This window comes from Falco naumanni, chromosome 12, assembly GCF_017639655.2.
Source record: "Falco naumanni isolate bFalNau1 chromosome 12, bFalNau1.pat, whole genome shotgun sequence".
NCBI classification, from domain to species: domain Eukaryota; kingdom Metazoa; phylum Chordata; class Aves; order Falconiformes; family Falconidae; genus Falco; species Falco naumanni.
This window is the reverse complement of record NC_054065.1, coordinates 5,927,531-5,955,273: the sequence shown is the minus strand read 5'-3', so window position 1 is coordinate 5,955,273 and position 27,743 is coordinate 5,927,531. Positions and strand designations below refer to the sequence as shown.

At 40.3% G+C, this 27,743-nt stretch overlaps 1 protein-coding gene across 4 annotated transcripts in view; it reads right to left on the bottom strand.

Annotated features, from left to right (window-relative positions):
- Positions 1–27,743, bottom strand: part of PLCB1 (phospholipase C beta 1) — a 401,184-nt gene that overhangs the window by 123,064 nt on the left and 250,377 nt on the right. For all 4 annotated transcript variants that reach the window (XM_040611965.1, XM_040611966.1, XM_040611967.1 and 1 more), the window contains exons 5-9: positions 26,562–26,641; positions 22,585–22,638; positions 21,978–22,053; positions 15,625–15,725; positions 14,057–14,223 (exon numbers count right to left, since the gene is read on the bottom strand). In XM_040611965.1, coding sequence (XP_040467899.1) covers positions 14,057–14,223; positions 15,625–15,725; positions 21,978–22,053; positions 22,585–22,638; positions 26,562–26,641 — 478 coding nt within the window. The remainder of the gene's footprint in view (positions 1–14,056; positions 14,224–15,624; positions 15,726–21,977; positions 22,054–22,584; positions 22,639–26,561; positions 26,642–27,743) is intronic.

Below are 27,743 nucleotides of genomic sequence, written 5' to 3'. Positions count from 1 at the left end.
ATTTTCTGCACTGTGGATTTAAGCTCTGCTTGTGCTTTGGTTGCACACACCAACAGTCCTTTTGCAGTGTGTCCACAATCCCCATTCTACCTCACACTTTTAATTTGGAAGCTCAACTTCATTTGCCAGTTGTTTGGCAGAGAGTTTGTCAATGATTGTCCCACCTGCTGCCTCCAAATGTCATCCTTTCTTACAGAAAGGAAGAGGAAGCCCATACAGGGGACTCCAAAAATGTCCCAGCATTCAGCATTTCACCTGCAGCAAAGCATGAAGCAGCTTCTTAGCAAGTGGTTCCACAGGACACCTTGAACAGCTGCTCCATGTGACCTGCAGGGTGGTGAAATTCATGCAGAGATCAAAGAAGAACCACCAGACTAATGGTCGAGTGAAGTCAACCAAATCTGGTATTTTTTCCACTAAATTTTGGTAGGAAGGAGAAGTAATTTCATACTATAAGAGTAACTTATTTAACAGGGATGCTGTGAGATTCTATTGAATCTCCCAGGCTGTGATCAGCTTCATTACATGAAACATGGGAAGTGTCTGTGCAGCAGCTTCATCTTTTTCTGCATCCCTGGCTCCACCTGCCTGCTCCAAAATAGTTACAGGGGGCGGGGAGGAAAAAAAAAAAAAAAGCACAAACAGTGGCAAGTTCTGCATATTTCACAGTATTTCCTTACTAGCTACAGCTACATGATCCCAAGCCTTTCAAGTTCTGTTATATTGGATGAAAGACATAAATGTTCCTGGATGGTAGCTTAAAGAAAAATAAATAAAAATCTGTTACATTGCCCACAACAAACCGGGCTTCTTTGTGGTCAACGTTTATCAGCTCTTAAGGACAGCAGAAGTCACTTCCGTCATCCCAAATCCTTTTTCTTGGAAGCTGTCTTCAGGCAGGTGGCATACTGCTGGCAAAGGACCTATTGAAAATTCACATCATCTATAGGGGTAATGAAGTGACTCCTCTCTTCCATTGTTCTTAGATATTGTCAACATTCACTGTGCAAAACGTTTTCTCCTGCAGTTTACGAGATCTGGAACGTCCCCATTCCTGGGAGATGGTGCTCACAAATTTGTCATGAAACAGGGATTCCAACCAGTCAGCTGAACTGGTTGATAGGATAGACTGTACTTTGTGAACATACTTCTGAGAGGCTCCTCTATTTGAAGACTTACTGTGTTATCCACAGGGCTCTTTATAATCCTCTTTGACTAGATCGAGATAACCCAGCATAATTTTTTCATCAGAGCCTGTGACAGTCCTTGTGCAGGTCCAGGGCACTATGCACTTTGCTGTGCAAGCACAGACGTAGTAGCATCATATGAAACTGTTCGCATGCAGTTTCCAGGGCTGGCAAAAGCATAGGCTGCTTTTGACACAACAATCCTTCTCCTGCTGCCTAATGAGACACAAGTAACTCGACAAGTTGCTGCCTTCCATCCCCTCTAGTGTGCCAGCATGACCAGCATACCGTTCTGGATGTGAAATGCTAGTGGGTCCCTGGCAGCTTGCGAGCTCATCAAGTGGAGGAGGTAAACAACCCCCTGCTTACTCAACACCTGCCAAGCACAAGATAAGAGACATGAGGGTTCAAAGTAGGGCTGAGCTTCTGAAAGAAGCTTCTTCACTTGTTCAGTGCCCTCTGCAGAGGCCCAGGATAAAGGTCAAAACCCCAGCAGTGCAGCAGACCAGAAGAAATACAAAAATACAGCTAATCCTGCAAACTTTTCAACCCAACTGCTTGATCTAAACTTCATCCCTTGTATTTCAGCAGGTAGGGTGTATATGTGCAGCTACTTGTTTGCTACCTCATTTTCCCCAGGGTCCACCTAGGCTGCCCCCAGGAGCCTTCTCGTCCTTCGGGCAAAGTCTTGGGACAGAGTAGGACAGAAAACAAGAGAGGCACAACTGAAAGCAGAAAAGACAACTTACTTAGCTGCACACTCTTCTTTGCAGTTCACTCTTGCAACTTCTACACTGCCTTTGCTTGTGCCTTAAATTTGTGGATGTTTTGTATGGTAATTAAGATGTGCATTGGCTTTGAAGTAGTCAACAGGTTTGGCTGCATGGATCTTTTCTTTCTATATATTTGCAAACTTAACAGAGCCTTCCATTTGTTTATGCCCATGCTGTTATCTACTCAGTTACAATGTAACCGGGAGGCACAATTGTGCCAAGAGATGTTATTAAAGTAAAAGAAGAAAACAAACAAACAAAAAAGGTAGAGAAACAATTAATCGGCACTTGGTACCTTGTAGTCAATAACACAGAATTACATTAGTATTTTGTCTGACAGCAAAATCAGGTGTATTCCAATGCAATCTGTAATATTAATCACATCCACTGTAATCCCCTACAACTGAGCAGCCCTTGCAGCTCAAAAATTAAAATCCACCAAGTAAAGCAGATATTTTATAATCCTGTGAGAGATCTGTACAGCATGCCGCATTGGGAATACTATTTCACAAACCAGCACTACAATTTACAGCTCATTAGATATTAAAATTTCCATGCATGCTATAGAGTAGGATGCATATACCTCCGGTGTGTCTCTTGACACTGGGCACACATTAGCTACTCTATGCTTTCTAGCTTTGTGAGCCAGCAGAGATGTTCACAAGGAAGAATTTACATAAAATTCACACTGTGTGGGACACAATGTGCCAGAGCCACTCTGATGACACTTGCAGTGTGTACATCCAAGTGATTTTGGAAGTGATGCTGAAACCTGTTTGGCTTTCCAGACACATGTGCTATTACTATATTGCTATGGTGTAACTGGAATTTCGGTCTGTATTCAGTTTTGTAAACCAGGGCAGAACAGGACTGCATCATCCAAACAATATCCTCTTAATAACAAAGTCATCACAAAGAAAGAATAAGATGCAAGGTCAGCCCAGACTGAAAAAAAATCCTACAATGGCGTTACTGGGCTTTACCCCAGAAACGTCAGTGCTCCTCTGTTTTAGAAAAAACAGTGGGGACAGAAAAGACTTTCATGCCTCAGGTCAAGATCTGCAGACACTGAAAAATACCTACATACCAACAACCATCATTTACACACCACAAGCAGGAGTTGTCAGTAACTCCTGCATTTTAGAATTTTCTCAGTGATCAGTAAGGGGAAAAATTCACACTAGTCAGTTTTATCAAATTAATATGTAAGTCGAGGAAGGGCAAAACATCTGAATCTCTGTATCTGAATATTAGTCAAGCATTTAACAGAGTTTCTAAATTAAAATTTTTCCTTATTTGAAAAACCAATCTGCTGAAAGTGCAGACTGCAAGCATAAACTGAGGTCAGACTAGAAGATCAGAGTTTCTTTGAATTTGAAAGCTGAGCCACACAAAAGAAGTCCAGAGGCTACCACACTGATCAGCAGTAGGTCTGGTTTCATACAGCCTTTCGTTATCTGAAAAAGTAGGATCAACAACACAGGGTTTAAAGAACAGACAGGTCTCTGGAAGCTGTTATCCAAACAAGATGGTAAAGCTGTAATGAACCAGGTAAATGGGATGGAAATCAAATGTGAACACACAAGTAATAATTCAAGCTAGGTAGCTAATCATTCAAGAAAAGAAAAAATCCAAAATACAGAGCTGAATTGGGAAGAAGATGCCTAGAAATCCATCATCTTGAAAAGCAGACAAGATGCAGAGAACAGCAATGCATCTGTATGTAGCTACATCAAAAAGGTGGTTGGAAAATAAAATAATTGATTGGCAGGACACTTTACTATCAAGTCATTGACGAAAGAGGTAACTATGCATGGCATCAAATATACCAACCATACGTACCCGTAAGTTAACTAAACCACAGAGGCAGTCCTACAGATTTAATGGACAGAAGTTACGCTTAACTTAATTAACTGTTGAATTGACAGCAAGGATCCTAATGGGAACACTGACACTGCACCCAGTCTCATGACTCTAGGTTTTGACTACAGAGTATCAGAAATGTGTCTGTATACAGAAGATTATTCAGAGAAGAATTATTAATAGTATCATATGTCACAATATAAGCCAAAACAAAGAGGATCAAACATGTAAAGCTGAAGTGGCAATAATGGTCAACAAGTGTTTTAAGTGTAAATGATGAGGATGAGAAAGAACAGTTACAGTGGCCAGATGCTGAACCAGGTGACGAGATCAGAGTAAGCAACAGAAAACTTGGGGCGAGTGTCTGAAAAAGCTAGGCAGTGCTACAACCAATTGCACTAGGAAACACTTCTGCAGCAGATTTATTGGTTGTCTCATTGCTTAAATCCTTTAAAATCAAACCAGGAGAATATCCTGTTGTGTTCAAATTTCATTTTATATTTCTAAACTTAGAGGAAAGCATAATGGATCCAATTGTGCCCTCAGTTACACTTGCTCAACTACTTTCTGTAATTAGACAGTTACCTGGCCACAAACCAAAACAAACTTTCTTTGGCAACATGTTCTTGAAAAAGAAACAGAAAACTTACTCAATTAGGAATAGAGCAAGATTCATTGCTCTACCCTTGAATGTGTATATTGTAATAGGACACAGGGAAATCTGAATACAGAGAATGGCAACTCCTATACAGTATCAGAAATAAATGCTTACTGAATGACAAGCAGTCAGCAAGGGAAAACACGGGAAGGTAAACATGTTATGCTTAAGTAGCATACATAAAAGAGCTTGCTCAGTGTCGGTTAATCCATGCGGAAACATTACATGCCCAAGGACACTGAGATCCAGAATATTTAGCACAGGAAGGATCATCAACCAAGTAAAGCAGAATTCAGTATGTTTGAATCAGAAATGCTTGTTATTCTAATGAAGCTATCATAGCCATTCTATCATCTATACAAGTGCACAAAGTGCACAGAGAAAACATTGGAAACAATTATTATTTTTTTTCTCCCCAAGAAAACATTTGCAAACTGAAAACCACTTTTCTGAATGGTTTTCAGAAGAGGTACTGCAGCTCAAGACACTTAGTTCACTTCAGGGAGCAAATATTTCCTATAAGCTTCTAGGCAAGCCATGCCAAATAGATAACCTCATATTTTTATGCTAAAGAGCGTTTTCAATCAGAATGAAACCTTTGGGAGCATTCCAAGGACACTGCCATCTCAAAAGGGAAAGGAAGATGGAGTGTCACCTGAGAAGCAACAAAAGCTTTCAAATGCCACTTGTGTCTGTTGACATGAGCCATCCATTTTAACAAGATCTTAAAGTCACTGTACAATGTTGAGCATGCTATTTACTTATTTTATTAGAAGTTGCATTTTTTACAGCCCTTTTCAAACACCCAGGAAGGAAGGGCTCTAACCCACATATGCTACAACCTATGAAATGTATTTTTCTCTAGTAGTGTTACAAAACAGTAAAATACACACATAGGCAGGGAAGATTTTAAACGCTCAACAGTTTCTCTTCCTCAAAATACAAATGTTGGAAACATTTATTTTAATGGATATTGATCATCTAAATCTCTACAGCAGCCTTAAAATCCTCTACTGTAACAAAGCATGGACACAGTTCAGAGATTCTGGTAAGCAGATGTGTTGCATTAAGGAGCACAATTCTTGGAACCTGTCATACTGTAAACCCATGTTTTATTAATTGCAAACTCTGTGTGTGTGTCATATGCCTGCAATAACTAACTAACATACAAGAACACACAAGTGTCCAGCATCTTGAATCGAGCATGTCTGTTACAGATCACATTTAACCAAATCCCCATACATAGTATCAAGCAGTTCCTTACTGTTTATCATCCTCTTTTCACCCACAGATAGCTCCTTCTTTAAACCAAAACAGTTTCTAAAACATTAGCAGACATATATATATACAAATCTGAATTTTTAGTAATTTTCAAGAAATGGGGGGAAATCCCACTCTCGTGTAGATAAGCAAGCAATCTCTCCTGAGTCTCCAGACTGAAGGAGGGTGGTCAGCATCATCTGAAAGTTGGACTGTGAGGAAATGCCACATGTAAGGTTAGCTAGAGAACCACATCAGACTGCAGCTTATTCCTTGGCAGGCATTTACTTTTCTGCTTTTTTCTTTTTTGTTCCCTGCCCAAATTCAATTTTGCTTAAAAGTGCTGGCCTGGTTTGTGCAGTGTTTACATTAGCAAGCCTCAGCTGCTGTCTTCCAGGTTCTCATCCAAGAGTGGGGCATTGGCTATTTAAACCCCCCAGTGAATCTACATCTTTCAGCTGAGATTGCAAGATGATGCAGAGCAATGTAAAAGACATCCTTGCATTATCAAGGAACACTGTCCTCAAGACCCATTTTCCCACCATAACTACCGCCTACAGGCAAACATATCTGCTGCTCTGGACTTCAGCTGAGGTACCAGGAGAAGGAGGTACTAAGGTCCCTAGCACCTGGGCAGGTCTCATTCATTACATGAGGACAAATTTAGCGAAGGCAAACACAGTGAGCTACACCCAAGTCTCCCAGCAGGTATCTTAAGCTTTCTATTTCTGAACATTTCGAGCCCAAACTGCAGCCACCTACAAAAACTACTGTGGACAGAGAGTCTATGGTATTGCAGGGTTTTACAGACAAGCCCATTCTCTAGCTGCTCTTGACTTTTCAGCACAGATGTAGCAAGAAATTGTTTCTGACAGGATATCCCTCACAGGATAAATGACAACAGATAGTTTAGATCCAATTACAGCTATAAAACCACTACAAAACCACCTTCACACTAGTTCCTAGCTAGCAGTAGAATAAGCACTTTACAACGTGGCAGATTTCCAAGACAGGCAGACAACTAGATAATTGGAAAGATTTTAAATCAGACAGATAAAACCACCATCAATCTCAGCAATACAACAGCTATTTCTGACAAAACTGAAAGAGGCCCACTACTGGAATATGTCACTGTCTTCCCAAACCTCTGAAGAACGTGCTCTGTAGCATGCCTCAGAGTGATCCTGGGAGATGTAATAATGTTAAATGTTGGCATACTTCCAATTGCTAAGTTGCATTAAAAGACATCTAAAAATACATACTTTTTTCCCCCTCTTAAATGATATTTCTCTACATAAGCTATTAATGCACTTGCCAACAAGACCATTCTGCAGTATAATGGGAAGAGATAAGAGCAGAGTGTGAGCATGAGCAGAGAGGCGGGAACAAAACTAGGAAAAGCCTTTATCGTGGCTAATATTTTTACTTCCAGACACTCCTCCACTCGAAGAAGAGATTAATATTAAAAAGAAGTGGAAAAGAGTAAAGGCATGGCTCTGCAAAGACAGTTCAGATAAACTAAAAAGAAGGGCCTTCAGTCCCTTTAAAGGGACTTCCTTGTCTGTTTTTTAAACTTGGCTCTGCAGCTGCAGAGGGACTGCATTCGACAACCCTTTTCATAAACAAAACAAGCTCTATCTTAACAACAATTGCTTTTTTTGCCCTCTTTACTACCTCTGTAGGCTGTGCAAACCATGTTGTTAGGAAACTTCTCTTAAATTGCCTGTCTAACTTTATTCAAGACCACTCGATACCTCTGTGTTCTTCTGCCAACATTGTCCTTTAGCTTACCGCTGATTTCTGACACACACACACACCCCCAGCATTTAACCCTGATGTATTTATAGGCAACACTCATATTCCAGCTAAAGGATATTGTTAGAGGAGATGATTACATCTGACATTGTAAGAGAAACTTCCTCATATGGTCGTTGTATTATAGTAGTGTACATACTCCAACTATGTTAACAGCCCTGTTATGACAGATACCATTCATACCAAAAGACTCACAGATCACTGCTAGCTCGCTCCTCAAGGCAGACTATTTAGTTGAGTTGACCAAAGGATGAAGCAAAAAACAAAATGGCATGTAAAAGGGGATGGTGAAATGTCAATGAGCTCATCTGTGGCAGAGCCAGGAAAACTGCTCTCTTCTGCCACCGGTTCTAGATGTCACCCATTGGATCACAGCACTCTTCTTTCCCATTGTCCTCATGGGCCCTTTCCAGCTGCAAAGCACTGCATTTGTAGCAATCATAATGAAGAGGCAAATCCCACAGCATTTATTCAAAGTTTATCTACATTCGTTTCCTTCAGCACTTGAGTCCATGCTGCTTTATGTTTTCAGAAGTAAACTTCTGATATCCATCTTCAAATAATAAAATGCTGCTGCTAAAATTGAATACCTCCCTCTGTTCCATAAAAGAGACAGTAAAACAGCAACAAGCAGAAAGAAGCTGTTTTACTTTTTGAGCCTTTTCTTCTTATGGGCTCTGATAGTCTAAAGCTGAGTCAAACACAATACAGGCAGGCAGCAGCAGAAAATCATGTCTCCGTAACCCTTGAAATGCAGTATTGATGTAAGACTCTTTACTTATCTCTGAGGAAAAGCTCCAGCTGAGGGGAATGATGCAGCCTCTACACATACTCCAAAACCTCTAGTCATGTTTGCTTTGTGGTCCTGTCGCTCCAGGTTCTTTCATCCATTTTCAGTGTTAGGACACAGGGTTTAAATCTTCCTGTAGGGTTTGAGCCTGGGGTCCATTAGGTGGTCTACCAGGTTTCCAGGATGTGGGACTAGAGTCCTGGTATGGTCAGCTTCCATATTAGTTAGCACAAGTCTGCTCTGACTGCTTAACTTACATTATCATGATTAGTTTATGCTCTGCAGCTCTGAAGATACAAATCCCACAATAAGTCTGTCCATTTTACATTTGACATGGTTTCTCTGATATCAGTGGAGCTATTCTTGGTACCAGACACCAGTCCCAGAATGCATTTCTGTAAAGCTCATGCTTCTTTCAAAGCATCTGCATTATACACAGAAGATTAGGAAACTTGCCCTCCCTGGAACCCTAAGCATATTCTTGATATTTTCATTAATTCTTGTGCCATTAGCAAAACCTAACTCTTATGTGTAAGCACATGGGTCTCAAATCTAAGCCAGTTTTAAACGGCAAGCACAGAATAAAAGGTAAAAACTTTTGCTTTTTTACTATGCCACATACCACTGTGTCTTTGCACACTGTTGCAAAATCCATTATTACTGGTCCACATCACTCTTTCATTATGTTATCAAGCTGTCACCATTAAGTTAGAGAGATGAAGCACTTTACCTGTAACGCAGATGCAAAAAATCCTCATAATTGAGGATTTTCCATTCTAAAAGATTTTTACATTTAAGCTTCTACTTGAGATGCAATCTTCCAAATAAGTGCAAGATCTGAAATTAATTTTACACGAGTAACTAAAAACCAAGCAAGTAAAAAGAAAATGCAGTGCATTATATAAACGTATTTTGAAAATACATTTTGACAAGTATAGTTTCCATTAACTTATTTATGGTGATATATTATTCAGACTAATATTTGCTACATATATATATATATATATTTTAAAATAATTTTTAAACAAGCCTTCTGGCAAGCAGCCTAACTTAGCACTTGTTGCCGACGGCATGGGATAGGTTATGACTTTTGTGTGGCTTATAAATTTTAAGGGGTAATAAATTGTGACTGGGATCTATTGTTCCGTCATCATTTGAGAATGAGAAACAATGCTGACAGCTCGTCTCTTATACAATTGGAATGGTGGACAGTGCTGAAAATCCCAACATTAATGGTTTTTTTGGTAAGTATTCTTGATTTCCAACGTTACAGTTAGGAGGCTGAAGGATTTCAACCATTTTGTAGCACTTCCTACAAATGCTGCAGTGCCAGAAACCCCTACCATTTGCCTGAATGGTTTATACATCAGAATTTATGCCTGAAGTATTACGAAGTATGTCTTAAAAGTGTAGCCACAGTTGCATAGTACTTGTTTTTGCCATTAAAATCTGTTGCCTAGGAAATGACCCCCTTCTGCCACCAAAAGGCTCTAATGCATAATTGTTCTTAAGCAGTAACTAAAAGGTATATATAACGTGGTGGGATGAAAATGTTGAAAATGTATTGATGTTTAAGGGAGGAAAACCACATTTGTGCTGAAGTGATTATTGCTTGGTGTTAAGGTTGCCATGAGAAAAAACACACATAGTAAATGCTGTATAATATTAGATATATCTTAATCTAACGTTAATAGCTTGCTTTACTTTATCACCTAAGAAAAGCTCAGCACAACTACCACCAATAAATGTGCACTAGCAAAACAGAACTAATACTGGAATTCAAAGAGAGTCATAGAACCAGTTCCCTTACAATCCTTCTAAATACATGGGTAACTAAAACTGATATACAGTATGTCCAAATAGGTGCAGCTGAGAAAATCTGGAGAAAGAAATCCTGGGAAATATAAGAGGAAAGTTCTTTTCTTTTGTGCATATCCAAAGGTTTGGCCTTTAAAATTAAGTAGGCAGAGATAGTATTTAAACAAATGCATACTTAAGAGAAAAAAATTAATGTCTTTATGTCATTACTTATCTCAAAGATGCCTGCTACTAAGTGCAATCTGGTGTACAGATCTGTTGGCCCGGAAAATCTCCAAAGCACTCCCAGACTCTATTTTTGAAGTTTATACTACAGTCAAGGCCATCTCTCTTTATAAACACCACTCTAAAAAATAATGGCTAATAATAACCTAACCCTTGTCTTGCTCCCACCAACAAGGATGGTGGGAAGCATATATTTTATTGCTATAACATGATTCCAGCTTTTTCATATCTCCTTTCCCTAGCAGACCTTGGTTCCGTGTCCTTCATTGCTAGTCTGGTACACAGGCAGAGCTCTTGCATGCTTAGAATCTTTAAGAGACATCCAGGATGCCCCTAGAGCCAAGACTTTTACTCAGCGGTTTTCAAAACACTCTTTCAGAAGGAAAGGTTTAAAACGAGACAATGGGATTTGAGCTCTCAAAGTTCTGAGGTCCTTTTCAACTTAGGAATTTTTAGAAATTAATTCCATCATAAAGTCAGAAAGAACCAGCACATTTCTGCAAAATTTGAACCAAATTTATATGGTAAATTTCACATAATTCTAGAAACCAGAACTTGACACTGTAAGCAGACACATGTGAAACTTGGCATCAATGCCCCATCTCCCATCCATAATGTAACGAGATCCTTAAAAATAAGAGCAAATAAGAAATTTCCCACCTGCCAATCCATTTATTGATATACATCTTATTATCAACATGGTAACAGTTAGTAGTTATGCCAGCCACCCAAGGGAAATGTTTTACAGCCTGAAAGTACCAAACTACAGGTTCCTACTAAACCAGGCCTAACAGCTGCCCGGTACACTTCTGCTGACAGTGAGAGAGCCAGGAACTTCCTTCTGCTTCTACCTGATAAGAAAACACGCTATACATAGCGCATTAATCTCCTTTACTGTATGACACAAAGCATTAATCACAACAGCTTGCTTCAACCACAATGAAATACTACTCCAGATGCTTAACCTATGTAGATGTCAAGCCTCTGTATGTGCTGATGTTGCAAAAGCTCAGTCGCATCCCAGCAATACAATACCTAAAAATACACTAGTGACAAGCAGGAACACAGGCAGTCTTTTTACTGAAAACTTGCAACCTAAGGCCCTTATCCAGTAAGAACACGGGCATTTGAGTTTACCAAGTACCTGAAGAGCCATATTGTAAAAGCTTGAAATATTACGGACAGCTCTTGCTTACTGTGTTCAAAATACTGTACTTTAGCTGCAACAGGTACAAAAGAAGGGCTATAATGGCCATCACAGAAATGGAAAATCATGAGATATCAAAAGCATTTGACTAGTGCTGTGAAAGTTGAGAGACATTACAACCATTCTTAAGAAATTCATTTAGTTGGCTATGTGAAAAGAAGAATTAAAAAAGAATGTTATTGTACAGTGGATGCGCACAGATAATTATACCATTAGATGGAAAAGTAGAAGACATAATCTGCAGACAAGTGAAGGTCTAGAACTGATCAGGTCTACCCGGTCCAAACAGAGCAGTGGGATCAAGAAGTCAGGCGGCTGTGCAAAGGCACATAGTTTCTAATTTATGAATTTGGATTTAAGTTTTCAAGGGAAAATCCCTAATTCTATTTAGATGAATTTTTCAATGCATAAAATTTTATTTGCTGAGAAGCACATGCATCACAGTCTCAGAAGTTGCCCGGGTACTTCAAAAACCTTGGGAATTGTCCTTTGTGACAGCAGAAAGCCTGAGTGACAATCCCTTTTCCAAACACCATATTAAAAGGGTAAATCATTATTTTGAATATACTGTTATATTTTCATGACATTTTACAGACATGCAGCATTTGTTTGCAATTATTCTATGAGTGTAGGACTGAGTCCACACCTACACTTCATTTAATATACAGTGAATTACATTCCCAGCTTAGAGCAGATACACAAAAAATATTGTGTCCCCATGGCATTCCTGATTAGGCAATTCATGTAATTTTAAGGCAGTAAGCTGGGGATTCACACTGGAGCATGGTTAGCAGCATGTGCCAGTTGCTGCAGCTCAGCTGCCAGGCAGGGAGCTATATGAGGTGGCCTCTGCAGTAGAGAGGTGGCCCACGGGTTGTGTCAGTTCCAACTGAGTTTGCTGGACCTCAGTGCACAAGTTTGAAGGGGGTGGGGGGGACACAAAAGGAATCAGCTTGCTATGACCTGCCTTCCCCTTGCTAAAGTCAGTATTTTCTGTGAGAACTGATTCTGTATTGGCAATATAAATCGTACCTAGGAATAGAGGCACCTATGGAAGAACAAGTGCCTGGAGCAAACATGCACGAGCTGAAGGTGTCCCACAAATCCTGCTTGGAGGGTGCTAGCAAACACCATCACAACACCCTTGTTTCTGAGGCTTTGTTTCATGCTTCCTCCTTATTGCTAGTCAGAAGGTGATTTCATTTCAACTTTGGTGTTCTGCTAGCACACCAGCACACCTCCTGCTAATAAATCCTTTATTTAGTTTATGTGAAATGCCAATATTTGGGTAATAAGGATCATCTTTTAGGTAACAGACTTTCCTGTCACTGATGTGAAATAAGGTAAGCACAGAGAAATGTTCTAATATTTGCACGGATGAGAGAGGAGGTCACAACGTGTTTTCATCTACTTGTGCTAGTATTCTCACTGACATCAAAAGACATTTTGCGTAAGCCTGGCAAAGCAGCAGGATTTAACCTTCCCTCAAAAACCTCTGGAAACACTAAATTTGATTGGACTAGAAAAATAAGAAACCTTAAGAGAAAAATTAGAAGTGTTTTGCCTTGAGACAATGTTGATTGTGGCATCGAGAGCCACAGCCTTCCTTCAGGAAGACATCTAGGACAGAAGGCTTTCGGGGAGAGGGGCGGGAGTGCCTTCGGTTAACCTCTAGACAATTTCTTTGTGTTTCCTCTGGATCTGAAATCTCTGGATCAAACCAGGTTTTTTTCATATTAGATCTGTTTTTCAGGATATTCCCATGCTCCTAAAATTTCTAAGGTATAAACACATTAAAAGCCGGGGTAATCATTGGGATATGTGGATTGTAATAAAACAGGATGCAGACACAAATTCAATGCTATTTTAAGACTTGTGGTGGTAGCAAAAAATCTGCAGAGATTTCAGCAGTTCTCTCACTGGTTTTGGCAAAATGCCCAGTTAAGCCCTGACAATGCTCAAGACTTTCAAAAAGGGAATTTTCTGTGATTAGAGCACAAAACACACTCAACTACTCCCACATCTTACTTTGTCTACCACTTTATCAGAAAGCAGAAGACTGGACTTATTACTATTGTTAAATGATAGAAATATCATCTTCTTAGTTTCACCACCATTGATTTCTTCTTTAATTTTTACATTGCAGCTGCTGGTAAATAGTTGTTGTGATAGTAAGGTTTTTGCTTAAGTTTGCATACCACAGCAACTGTTCTAAACTATCAATTACACATACTGAAAAGTAAATACTGAAACCAGCACCATCCTTCCTAAATTGTTCCCAACCAAGTACATCTAAAAATGCACCACACGATGTCTCACAGGCTTGTACAATCCAAAAGCAGATAGTTGGAAATGCAGTTTGATTCTGAACCACATTTTGCTTTAGCATGTGCTATAGGATAATTGAGTCACTGTTTCAAATCAGAAAACATGTACAGAGAGAAATGAAAAACCACTGACCTTTCTTTGCTAGATTACTGTTGGGTTCATATTTCTCAATCAGCTGTTGAACTTGTTCTTGTTTTAACGGTGGATAAAGGATTTCATTTAAACGTGGATCACGTTGCTTAAAATTTATAAATTCCATCATCTGATCAACAGTAAGGTATGGTTTGCTCTTGGCACCACTAGAGGAAAATTAAAGTCATTAAAATACATTTCCTTGAAATCTTGTTCAATGTTCTATAACTTCCCAGGGAAACCAAAACAAGATTCAAACTATAATACAACAGAAACATCGTCCCACCGTGTCTCTGGACTAATTTACTTTGCCAGCATGTAAAGACAAACATTCTTCTTCAAACATCTAAGAATAAGATTTTTAAAAGTGTTCACTATTATTGACATCAATGGGAAGACTCAGAGCAATGCTAAAAGCTTTTCATACCTCTGAATTCCTGGAATTAAGCAATTTTAAAATGTAAAAGAGAAAATGATGTGGAATTCAATCCCAAGCTCGCCACAAATACTCTGCTGGCATTCCTGACCCAACTGAATAACACCAGCCCTGATTTCATTGTTCTAGTATTTGCTTGGGGTTTTTTGTTTTTTGTTTTGTTTTGTGGGTTTTTTTAATAAACCTGCTAAAAATTGCTAGGCACTCTGCAAAGCAAGCAAGATGATTCCTATTTAGAAAGTTAGAAAAAAAGAGCAAAGTTTGCATACAATTTGTACCCAGATGGAGATCCAGGAAGCCTCCAAGCCAGGTGACGCGCTTGGCGTTGTCTACAGCACTCGGGACTGGCCTACTTCTACTTTGCGAGAGCACAACAGAAAGCCTACCCCCGGGTTCAATGGGAGCAAACTAGGCCATGGCCGCATTCCCCTGAAACCTCAACCTCAGAGAAAAGAAGCGCAAAAGGAGTACATGAGCACACCCATGTTGCAAAGATAAATTCACTAATTGCTTTGGCGGTCTTGGGATGTACTTTGGAAATTACTTTGCTTTCATATTGCTTCATGCTCTGACTCCATTGATTGGGCTCTGCTGAACCTGGGAAGTACAATGACTTGCTGCAAGGGGTAGAAGCAACACAAGTTATACAGCTTGTAACCAAATGTATGAAATCAGTTGTAGCTGGCTGCTAATTTAATTTCACGGTGTGAATTCATGATGCACAAATCCTAAAAGTTACTGCATTTTTTGCAACTCCTAATTAAGCTTTTGGGGGTGATTATAGATACTCTCACACCTATTGCACGTTGTTATTGCTTATTACTCTTCTTCTTTTACTTTCATGGAAGCCTAAATTAATCCATACAAAAAAACAAGACCCAGCAGTTCTGCTACTCCAGGAACAAATTACTTTTAAACTCTGGCCATTAGAAATAGAGTCAAAAGCTTGGGAGAGAAGGAACCCTTGATCCAAGGTTAAATAAGTGCCCTGTTTGATACTGAAATCTGTTCTTGGCAATCACTGCATGCTGCTGTAGTCTAAATAACTTACTTTGCCATCCCCAGCCCAGAAAATCAGTGAAGGGGAAGAGGAAAAGAAAAGAAAGGAAAAAAAAAAGCGTCATTTTCTTACAACTCAGAAAAGATGTGGTCAATCTCAGGCCGAGGGCAGAGGTTGTTTAAGAACACCCTGTACACGTCTGGCGTGAAGTCGTCTTGAGGGATTGAATCATTCTGTGAAATGGGGAAAAAATATAGTGAGAGAACAATATAGCACTTTTATCCATTCTTTGTAAACAGATCATTCACTACTGTGCTGCTTTTGATTTCCTTCCTGCAATCTAGAGAAGCCCAGACTTTGCAGAATAATAAATCTCCCTGAATAACAGAGCAGTTTACAGAGTACGTCTTTAAAAAAAAATTAATACAACTACATCTATAATCTTAGTTTCCATAAGGCAAAGTTATCTCTTTCTCTGTGTACCTGTGAGGAAGAAAGGATGGACCTCTCCCCATCTAACCCCCTTATCTATAGCATAAATAGTTATATCATGATATAACACGTGGGCTCTGAGCTCACTCCCAGAAGGGTGGCTGGACAGTGGTGCTGAGCCTGTGTGCTTCAGCAAGCAAAATGGCAGCGTTACAGAGGACGAGCACGTCACTCATCTTTCCAAAGCTTTCAAAGAACTGGGGAATGAACTGGGTCACTGAGTCATCATTAATACACTTGTTCCCTGACAGCAGCAGAAATGTTTCCTTTTCCTTCCTGAAGATACACGTTCAAGATACCATGATTCTGGGCAAGACTTATGCAATGTAGCTTTTCCATACAACTTTGTCCTAAATACTCAGTGTGACGCATTTGGCAATCAGATTTCTTTTACAGCAATTGATAAAAATGCCCTCCTATAGAAGAGATAGCAGCATATTTTTTTCTTACATTTCCTAAAATTTAAACCAATTTACAAAATTACAAAACGCCTGCTTTTCGTTGACACTTTCATCACCCCTGTTATACCTGCCAGCTTCTCCCCCCCAAAAAATAGAATTATTGTTTGTAACCAGAGGGAATTACTGGACTGGGTAAGGAAAACAGTCATTTGCAGGAAGCTGAAGAGCCCTCCTCCAACTTGCAGGCACTGCCTTCAAGCTCCAGAGTTTTTGCAGAAGACAGCAAGGGCTGCCTCCTTAGCAGGGCTGGGAAGACATGAAGACCCAAGGAAGGGGCAAAGCCTTTTTCCAGCAGAAAACACTAATGGTGTGCTCACTGGCTTCTGCTTTTGCATCAGTGCACCAAAAAAGGAAAATGCACAGAAGCTTGGATTTTGTGCAGAAGAAACCTTATAAAGAGACAAGAAAAAGAAAACGTGAAATGCAATGCAAATACTGTAAATCTAATTTTTAAGTTTCCTCCATGCAAGCTACCTTTAACAAAAGCTATGACATGCAGTCTTCAGGAGCACCACGGGTCCATGTGTCCAGCCTCTTCATTCCTCCAAGATAAAGCCCAAATCTTGTGAACTAGAGGAGGAAAACTACCTTGGACACAAAGCCGTTTGCTTTTAAACATCACTGAACCTGTTCGCCTCAGAAGCAAGCAGCTGATAGAGGAAATGGTTGCTGTTATTTATTCTGCCTGTTGCCAAGGGAACTGAAAGCATTGATTCAAGCCTTTGTTAGATGGAAGGAAACTTGTGTGTTTTTCCTGCTTTAGGTTAAAATAAATAAATAAGTGAATGCCACAGGTGTCATTTTCTCTCTCATCTATGAAACTTGCAGAGGCCTGACAGCGTTTTGTATGATGACCATCGCCGAGTGTTTCTGTCCACAAGCATGGCCTGAACCTGACCCAGTTCACGCTGGGACTGAGCTGGGCTGTTCTGCTGCTCCGTCTGGGTATCCAGCTTCAGGCTCCGATGGTCTAAGGTCACCGGTCATTAGACCCTTGTGCCTTCTCCTTTGTTGGCAGACTGTGCGAGTGGCTGCAGGGTAAACTGGTTCAAAACTTACTCAGCCAAAACAACCTTGTGCACTTTACTGTGGGATCAGCTCGCTGAGCCAGGTTAACTCGCCAATGGCACAACTGCTAAATCAAATACAAGGGTGGATGGAGAAGTCTGAAACCTGAAGTTGGAGGATGGAAATGGCTTCTTTCAGTGACAGCAGCCGGTGATGCTGAACTAAGTGTGAAACTGCACCCACTACAGTTTGATAAATTTGAGCTGCAGTGCTTTCAGTTGAGAGTAGGACTGCTGATGCTTGTGTTTTCCTCAAGGCCAATATTCATAAAGCTTGTGAATTTTCTTGTTAAAGCTGCCACGCCAGTGTCCTGTGGCACCCCTCTACCTATAATCCCTGCGCAGCCAGCACTTGTCTTACGAGCATTTTAAATGTTGCTTCTGCGACTGCCACAGGGTTACTCTCCCATGACCTACTGTACGTTTTTCCTTTACAGGGGATGTGAAGGTGTTCAACTGAACAAGTTGTGGATCTTTTCCCAATGACCTGAGATCCAGGCTTTTATTTGCCACTCTGTTCCGGTTAGGAAGATACACCTCAGTTTCCCAACACGTATCTCCAAACGGCTATCCACAAAGAGGATAACCAACACAAGTCTTCACGCGTAAGTACAGAATCTTTTAATAATTTATTATTTCCTTCCAGTAATGTAATCAGTGGGCTGCAAAACACAAAGATCTAGATGGGAGATGAAAGCCTTTCTGCAAGCATTTGTCACCCCAGGCACAATCTCACAAAACTATATTTGGATTCCAAAAGCCTGCCTGCCAAAGGGGATTAAAATACGCTGCCCCCTTCCTCAGCCTGGTCTGAGCTATCCACATTTCAGTGGAACCACCCACACACCTTATGCGCTCATCTCTTTTTTTGAGTCCAAGGAACAAATCACAAACTTTCTGTACCACATGAGAGCATCCCTCATTTCCAGCTTTGCTGAGTACTGGCATTCAATTTTATTCTGTAATTAAGACTCTCTACTAATTTCAAGCACTGTTGATTTACGACTTTTCTGGTAACCCGCCTGCTTTTATAACATCTGTATCCAGTCTGTTATATTTTTGGCAGCACAACAACTAATTCAGATAATATGCCCATACTGGACTCAATAGCTGCTTGTTTTATTTTACATTAACAGTCAAGCTCACTGGTGCTTCATTGTGAACCTCTACATTATCTGGAAGGCAGGAACAAGTCTTCACAGCCAAATAGGTGGCTAAAATAAAGCTCTTCAGATTCTATTTAAGACACCTTTGACTAAAACCAAAAGAAATACAAATACTCAACAATAACAAAAAGCACTCCCTCTTTCCCAAAAGCAGCTGAGATTTAAAAAAAAAAAAATATGAAAAAAACCACATCATAGGGGAATTGAATGCCAAACTCAAAAACTCATTGGCATATTGTAAATCTTCATTTAAACATTTATTTAAACATTCCTCTGCTTTCAGTTCTGCTGGATGATGAAATCTGCCAAAAATCAGATCACATAGGGCTTGATCCTGCAAGACTCTACACATGCTGGGTCTGACCCAGAACATACATAAATAAATCAACCCATTCTTTGAAAATGTGCTTGACCTGAAGTCGGTGGGTCACCCAACTGTAGTCATGCTTAACTGCTCGGCTGAATCAGGGATGAAGTGCTCAGTGCTACAGAGAATTCATTCCTTATTAAGCTCCCTAAATACGAAATAAAAAGAGTTTATTTTTAGAACTTCTGGGGACCCTGTCTGGTTGTATTCTTTTACAGCAGGATGAAAGGAATTATGCAGGCAATGAGGACTCTTCCTCCTCTCACACTAAACGCAGTGCCTACACATTGTCCCACGAGGTCCCCTAGCAAGCACGCACAGAGGGAATTTGTAAGAGCGAGGCTATCAGAAGCTGAAGTTTGTACCATCAGAGACAAGTCCGTGCAGCAGTACTGTTCCTTAGCCACATAGCTCAGGCTGCCCTACACTCAGGTCACTGCATAAGACAGATGAAGGACTGTCCCAACCTTGAAACTATGAATCAAGAAGAGAGACATAAATGCTGACTTGGGCTTTGCTTACTCAAGACTGTGATTCATTTTGTATTTTAGAGCCATCCACAGGTTCTGAGAGGTGCAGCAAATCATCATGTGAAACTCATGGTCAACAAGCCCTGTATCTTCCTAGAGCAATGAGAGCTATGAAAACTTGGGGAGAAAAGTCTTCAGAAGGATCTTCATTAGGCATGAATATGAAAACCCAGAAAGCCTAAACTGTTCATGTCCATAAGAGACTTTCATGAATTCTCCGAATAATTTAGTGTAATTTTGCTGAGAAAGATTCCTCAATATTTATGCTTTGCACACTCCTAGAGTTCAGTGCTCTTCCAAGACTTTATGGGAACACCATTTTTCATGCAGTACAATGGGGCAGCAAAGCTGAAAGTTGAAGCTAAGAATATCACTTGTTCAAATAAACAGGAACACAAAGGAAAAGAGCTGTAGCTGAAGTACTGATCTTCTTCTGCTCCATTACCTCTGAGATTCAGTTTCATGCTTCTTAGGCACTTTGCTTCTAAAATATTTTTTTTCAAAGCTGATCACAATTTTATTTGTTGCACAAAGTGTATTTCTCTTTTGTCCCAACCTAACAAAGGATCTACTTTATATTATGAATAATTTCCAAGATGGTATCCCAGCAACAAGTATCTAGCAATGTGTATGTAAATTTGGCTCTACTTAAATAAATAGCAGAAGAAGATTGCAGTTCCTTTCAAGGACTCCAGTGATGTTTAGATTATTTTTTTCCAGATATACGCAGTAAACAGAAATAGGCCAATTGCTTTAAAAGCAATGCTTCAGAGATTTTTTGCACATCTTGTCTTGTTTGCTAATAATTAAATAAAAAAAATCTTTAAAATTATTCTTTCCATATTTCTAACCTCACAACATTACTTTAGGTATGATTATTAGGATCTTTTATACCTACTTCACAGAACATTCCTTGGAATTTTATGAAATTAAGCTCCCAAACCTATGAAGGAAAGTCTCATTGCTAAGGCGTATCAGGTTAAGCTTGTGAAGATTTTGCTCCATTGCTCTTCTGTAGCTGTAGGAATTGGCTCTATTGGGGAAGCAAAGGTTGAGCAAACATCACAGCACAGTTCTCTACACGAGCAAGAGGCCAGGAGATGCAGGCTCTCCTCTGCTAAAGGCCAGTTCTGCCCTACCTCTTGCACCCCCGAATACATGAACTATCCTGCAAGAAGCTTCTTGGAGGGGAACCTCCACCTGAGAGGAAAGACTAAGGACGTATTCACTCCAGTGTTAACTAGAATCATATGCTTGAGCTCATTCCTCTTGAAAAAGCACCTTCCTGGAGGTGCGATACCATCCTGCAAATGCTCTGGGTTGAGGAGAGTGCCTGGATTAGCAGCATACAATGGCTGCATCCCCACAGCATTAACAGCTTTGACATTACAGCGTTTCAACATTTACTCTATGCACCTTTTAGATAAGCTACAGTGAGTTCCAACTGTCGCTTAAGTTATATGGTTTGGGGCGTGGGTTTTTTTGTGAGAAGGAAATGGATTACACCATTAGCTATACCTACAGCTAACGCTGCTTCAAAATCATGCCTTGAAAATTGTGCAACAATCACCAATTCTTAAAATATTTTCACTGTATTTCTCTAGGACAGGTCACACAATCCCCTGCCCTTTCCTTTAATCCATTCACACTTCATACAATCATAGAATCATTTAGGTTGGAAAAGACCTTTAAGATCATTGAGTCCAACCATTAAACCAGCACTGCCAAGTCTACCACTAAACCATGTCCCTAAGTGCCACTTCTACACATCTTTTAAATATTTCCAGGGATGGTGACACAACCACTTCCCTGGGCAGCCTGTTCCAATGCCTGACCACCCCTTCGGTGAAGAAATTTTTCCTAACATACAATCTAAACCACCCCTGGCATAACTTGAGGGTGTTTCACCTTGTCCTGTCAGTTGTTACTGGGGAGAAGGGACTGACCCCCACCTGCCTAGAGCCTTCTTTCAGGTAGCTGTAGACAGCAATAAGGTCCCCCGAGTCTCCTCCTGACTAAACACCCCCAGTTCCCTCAGCTGCTGCCCACAAGACCCATGCTCTAGACCCTTCACCATCTTCACTGCCCTTCTTTGGGCACGCTCCAGCACCTCAGTGTATCTTGTACTGAGGGGCTGAACACTGAACACTGTATTTGAGGTGCAGCCGCTTCATTCGGGCGCTGCTGGTCCCAAAACAGTTTCACATCCAAAGTACTCAGGTTTGCAGATATGTAGCAGGAACTTCTGTGTGGAAAAGACAGACCAGCTGCTGAGGACCGCTCCAGCAGCAAAGGTAGCACAGCATGATCAGCCTTGATAAACTGTCCTCAACCCCACAGAGTATACACTGTCAAATACAGGCACCGCTTGGTAAGGGCCAGGAATAAATGCAGATGCTTACCCTGGAAGATGGAAGATTACAAGCTTCTAACGCAGTCTCTACCCGTTTTCTGTCAGCAGAAAACAAGCGGTATATGCTGCAAAACGAAGAGAAACAGGGAATTGCCTTAAAGACGGAATATCGCTTCCCAGTCTACCACATCTTTATCTATTTACTTCCATTTGCTTCTGCTTGGTAACAGAAACTAGTTTAACGGTGCTCACAATGAGTTTAACTCTACCCCACACAAGCTCCTATTACAGTGGACAGTTATTTGAGAAAGTCACCACTGCTCTCTTCCTATTACCCTAGTGACATATAATCTGAATACATCTATCCTCACGACATGTCTCTGAGGTAGAGAAATTATGGGTTTTTTTATTTTACACAACTGGAATGAACAAGGGCAGAGAAGCTAAGGATCTTGCTCACAAGATCATAAGGGTGATCTACACCCAGAGCATTTGAACAGAGACAACCTGAGTATCACTGCCCACTCTTTACTGCAATATGTTATAATCAGAAGATAAAATTATTCTTCTAGACACAGGGGCCACATGTTCATCCCAAACACAGTCACACTCAAATCAGAAGAGACTATGTGGTAAGGAAGGGGAACAGAACTTACTTTTTCAGAGGAATGCGCCCTTCTGGAGTCACCTGCAGCTTAAGTTTTGTGTAACTGTGGAGAGAAAAGCACCCTGTTTTATTTTTACAGCATTTTCAAGTACCTCCCCACTACCATTATAGCTCAGTGCTAGTGTTCTGATCATGCGGCAAGTTCCACGCAGGTCTTTTGCCCAATATGAAAACCTGTTGGGATATCATTAATAAGTAAATACCTTCTCCTTCAACAGTAACATACTCATAGCGTCAAATTCTGTCTGTCTCGCAACAGGGCATTCCAAGTACAGCTAGCATCACATTTTTCATCCCCTCAAGCTCCTTCTCACCCAGGCTGCCTGCCAGTCTACCAGCAGACTGAATTGTAGCACACAGGCTACACAACTTGACTGGAAAGGTGGCTGTAATCCTCTTCCAGAGGCTGAAATCATCCCTGGATGTCGCAACCAACATCCCTGCCGTCCTAAGCTCTCCTCATCACACATTTGTGAAGGTTTCTCCGTTTGACCCTAAATGTTGTCACTCCTCAGCTGGAAGGAAGTCAAATCGCTGTCAACTGAAGCGTCTGCACAAACAAAAGCGGCAGTATATTTAGCAGCCTTAGGTAAGCCCAAGAGATTTCCAGTATGAAGCAATAAGAAAACTACATGCTGAAACCATCTACAGGCAGGCATTTATCCAGCTTTTGAATTGAGTATTTAGAGCATCTCAGTGTCTCAGGACCTTTGACTTCTCTCACATGCCCATTAAGGTAGCAGGATGAGGATGTATCTATCTTTGTCCAAATCTTTCAACACACTGTTTCAAAGCCTACTGAAACAAGAGTCATCCCGTAGCTTTAATGAGAAGCAGTTGGGCCTAGAGCTGCTATCTGATGGTACTCCCATTATGCAAGGACTACTGGTTACCAGCATGTCTACCAGCAGCAGCCTGTGAAGAGCACAACTTTAAGCGCTTCATCTCTTCCACCTGAATATAATTAAAAATACAAATGAGTTTTGCCGTACTATGATCTGGTGAAAAATGCAGCAACACTTACATATTTAAGAGATTTTTTTGTTGTTGTTAATAAAAACCTTCTTCTCTACTCACTGGCCTACCAAAAGAAAAAGAAACTGCATGTTTCTAATAAACTTTCCTTTTCTTCCCAACCAAAAATGCCAGTAGCAACCACTTCAAAAACAAAGTTCATGCTAATATCCCTAACTAGGATAGGAACATTTTCACAAATCCCTGCCTCCTCACACGCATCTTCTGGAAATGAAAACCTCTTGTGCTACTGTGTGACCAAACCAAATACTATCCCTTCTGCCTCATCTCCCAGCACTGAGCTAGATTAAAAAGAAAAAAAATAAAATCACAGCGGTTAGTAAAAAAGGTTGAGTTTAGTTTGCCTTCTATTTTTTGAAACTTTTGAATACATTCTGGTGACATTTAATCATTTAATGTTTTCCTCTGCAGTCAAGAAAGCTAGAAATAAAAGAAATCTAGAAGAATAAAAAAAATAAATAGAATTCTGAACTTCAGTTAAAGCAAACTAAAAATGCGTGTCTGAAGAACAGTTAAACCCCACCAGTACTTGCCACCTTTTTTCCTCCCAAATTCTTTGCTGCATGTGGGACACTATTTTTTCCCCTGCAGCCATTACCCATCAATCTAAGAAACCCAAGCATGTTACTCCTGTTAAAAAGCTAGCTAGGAGATACTCCCACTGGCAGCAGGTCTCTTTTCACTAGTGCAGTGCCAACTCCAAACACATGCTGGACGTAACAGTAACGCAAATTTTCTGCAGCACAGTCAATCCTTTGCTTATTACTGCACTGGTCAGTATTCCAGTACTAATGTACTCCAGTGTCCATTTTTGTACTCCAACACAAAAACACACCACATGGTTACAACAGAGGAATGAGCACGTTATAACCAAAATGGCATTTTTTCTTAGCCACCCCTCCTCCCAAATGAACCCTATTTTTCTCATCTGACCAAACCACAAGAAAGCTGCTCAAGCTGTTTATTATTGCACTTCCCATGCTGCAATAGACCAAATGCCACAAAAAAAAAAAAACCAAAAAAAAAAAACCAACCAAAAAAAAAAGACACCTGAATTCTGGTCTAATGCAATTAGCTTTTCTATTTCAACAAGGCGGTTCTGATAGGACTGGAAACAACCCTTTGCTTAGTACAGTAATTATAATGGGGAAGTATTTTTAATCTTCAAAGTCAAAGATTCATTAAGTGACTGATTTGGCATCTGTGCAGAGGACCTTGGAAACCTTACAGTTCCCAAGTGATTTGTTAATTAGTGGAAAAAGAAAAAGACACAGGAATGCCATGCTTGCCTGCTATTGAATCTATGCAATGTGTCCAGTGACTTCATCTTTAATTAATATAATTTGAACAACCACTGAAAAATGGCTCCAAATAAGACTAGTTCTACCCTACTATGTGATAACATGTTTCTCCTTTGAATCTGATACAAAAAAGCCCATTAGGTGCAGCCACAATCCTCCCCACTACAGACCCGTCAGCAAAGTCCACTGGCCACCTGGGAAATCGAGTGGTATGGAGCATGGAAACAGTAATATCAAAACGCTCCTGTAATTCATCTACAAACCTATGGAGCATGGAAATAGTAATATCAAAATGCTCCTGTAATTCATCTACAAATCTATGGAGCTGAAGGAAGTCACCTCTGCTCTTGCTCTCCCACCTGGGTCTGCAGGTTGGCACAGTGCTATCTATCCACTGGCTGCGCTATCCCCACTGTCAGCATGCAGAGCCAAAAGGAAGTGTTAAATGTTTCCATTCATTTGGGATTTTGTTTGCCTAATTTATCATTGCTGTCCCAACATAGCATTATCAGACACAAAGCTGTACAGTTCCTGCGACATCCAACCTTCAGAGTCTCTTCAAGAATTTCTGTTGAGTTCAGCTGTACCACAATGAACACTATCAGAAGGAAATACACACACCTCCTTCCCAGAACAGGCACCTATGAATATGTACATGAAATTGAAGTTAAGCAGTTGGGCACCTTTTGACTAACTATGGGTGCATCTAATGAAATCAGGCATGCACAGCCTTGGAAAGTCCAGAAAAAAGGTCCATTAACTTGCTTCTTGGATGGAGGCAATTTTTAGGAATCTAAGCCCCAGCCTGGTATTGAGGTACTGAGCCTTCACCTGTGGGTATAAACTAAAAGGTGTTTGGGGGAGACAAAAAGGTGAATTTAACCAGCCAACTCATAGGCTGGGGAGGGGATATCTCCTCTTTTAAAACTCCAAAAGGCCAACAAGTGCTCTGGTTCATCACCCTCGCTGGCTAGTAGACTTTGCTATGCTATTCTCAAAACCATCACTTACGCAAAACTCTGTCCGCATGTGCACTTATCATCCAGTTGCGAACCATTAATCTTGGGTTTGGCTCACTTTCCTTTTGGAGGTGTGGTTTTACACCCCAAACGTTCTCATAAACAGCTTTTCTACTTTGTTGAAGGCAACTCTGAATCTGCAGTGTGCAAGGCCATCTAGATGAATGGATTCACAGCTTCCCTCTGAATCACGTGAAAACCAGAGAGATCAGACTAAGGAAAACTGTCTTCTTGCATTTCTCATTTTTTGATCAAAAACAGAAAAAAGGAAAAATAATCCAGAAGTAATTCAGTCCAGAGTGTTCTTATTTCAAATGGACAGCTTCAGACTACAGCTGAAACTACTGCTTTGGTATGGAAAAGGAAGATAGCATTTAATTCTGGTTTTTGCTATGACTTAGTAGTTTGCAAGAACAACCCTAACAAGATTTTTGTTTAAATGACATCTAGATAGCAGGCTTTTAAAACCATGAGAAAGGACAGCCCGTGTTTACAAAAGTGACAACCCATCAAAGCAGAAACAATAGAGGACAATGTGACTAACAAGCAAAGAGGGAAATGACGCAAAGAAAAGAGCAACACCCACAGCATTAAATACGACGGCCACTTACGCTTTTTCCAGAAACGCGTCCCTTGACATGTTCTGTGCCAACAAATTAGTTGCCAAACTGAACACTTCATCTGACCATTCCTATAAAGAGAAAATTTCATTAAATGAGGCTTAGTTTAGATGTTTACTTACACAATGCAAAATATTTTTGAGAATTATATTGTTAGTAAAAAGTGCCTAATTAAAGTCTGAACTTGATTTTTCCAATTACAGCTTCCCTCCTCATCTGTGAGACCTGATTGTCTCACGCTGCAAAAAAATGAAGACTGTTACAAACATTTTTTAAACATATCTTATCCCACTGACCTGAAAAAATAAACAACAAACCACCCAAGAAAAGTCTGAAACAAAAAACATTCAAGTTCCTGGAAGATGTGCAATAAATGCCCCTAGAAAAATAAATTTTCCTGTTTGTCAGACACTGTTCTGGTTCACACACTAAGGATTAAAAGAGAGCCTCTATACCACCATTCCTGCAAAATGAAGCTGAAAAGGGACTCAAATCCCTCTGAGGACAGACTGAACCCACAGGGTGGGATACAGACCATACCATAGCAAGCCTCTTGCTTCAGTGTCCCCTCTTGCAAGAGCTCATTGTGAGAGCCTCCGCATCACTCTCTCTGCAGATCATGAAGTAATTCATGCAACAAATACCATGCCTTATCTTTTATGAGGTATACTGAATTAAGAACTGTAATACTGACTCTACCTAAGATCTTACCAGTCAACAAAAGCAACATGCTTAAAAAACAAGCAAACCAGCAAAAATATATAGGAATAAATTTAAATTATTCTGATATACGAGGATATAAATTTAAATTCTGATATAAATTTAAATTATTCTGATATACAACTCCAAAAAGAAAAGCTCCTCTTCCCCCTACTGTACATCCTTACGCTGTGGTCCTATCCATCACTAAATTATTTTTCCCTCTTGCTACCCTGACACAGAGAAGAAATGTCCTCCAGCAGCTCATAGGAAACCTCCCATCTCTGCCTGCAGGCACTGCTCTTCCCATGGCTCTCCCTCAGTTTCCCTCTATTTCCCAGACTGACTTTTCTCATGTCTATGCATGTTACTGAAGTCCTTCCCTTAAGTCTCTGACCTTTCCTACATTCCCAGCAAGGCTGATCCAGGATGATAATCTTAAATTTAGACTTTCACTAATTCTTCTGTCCCTCT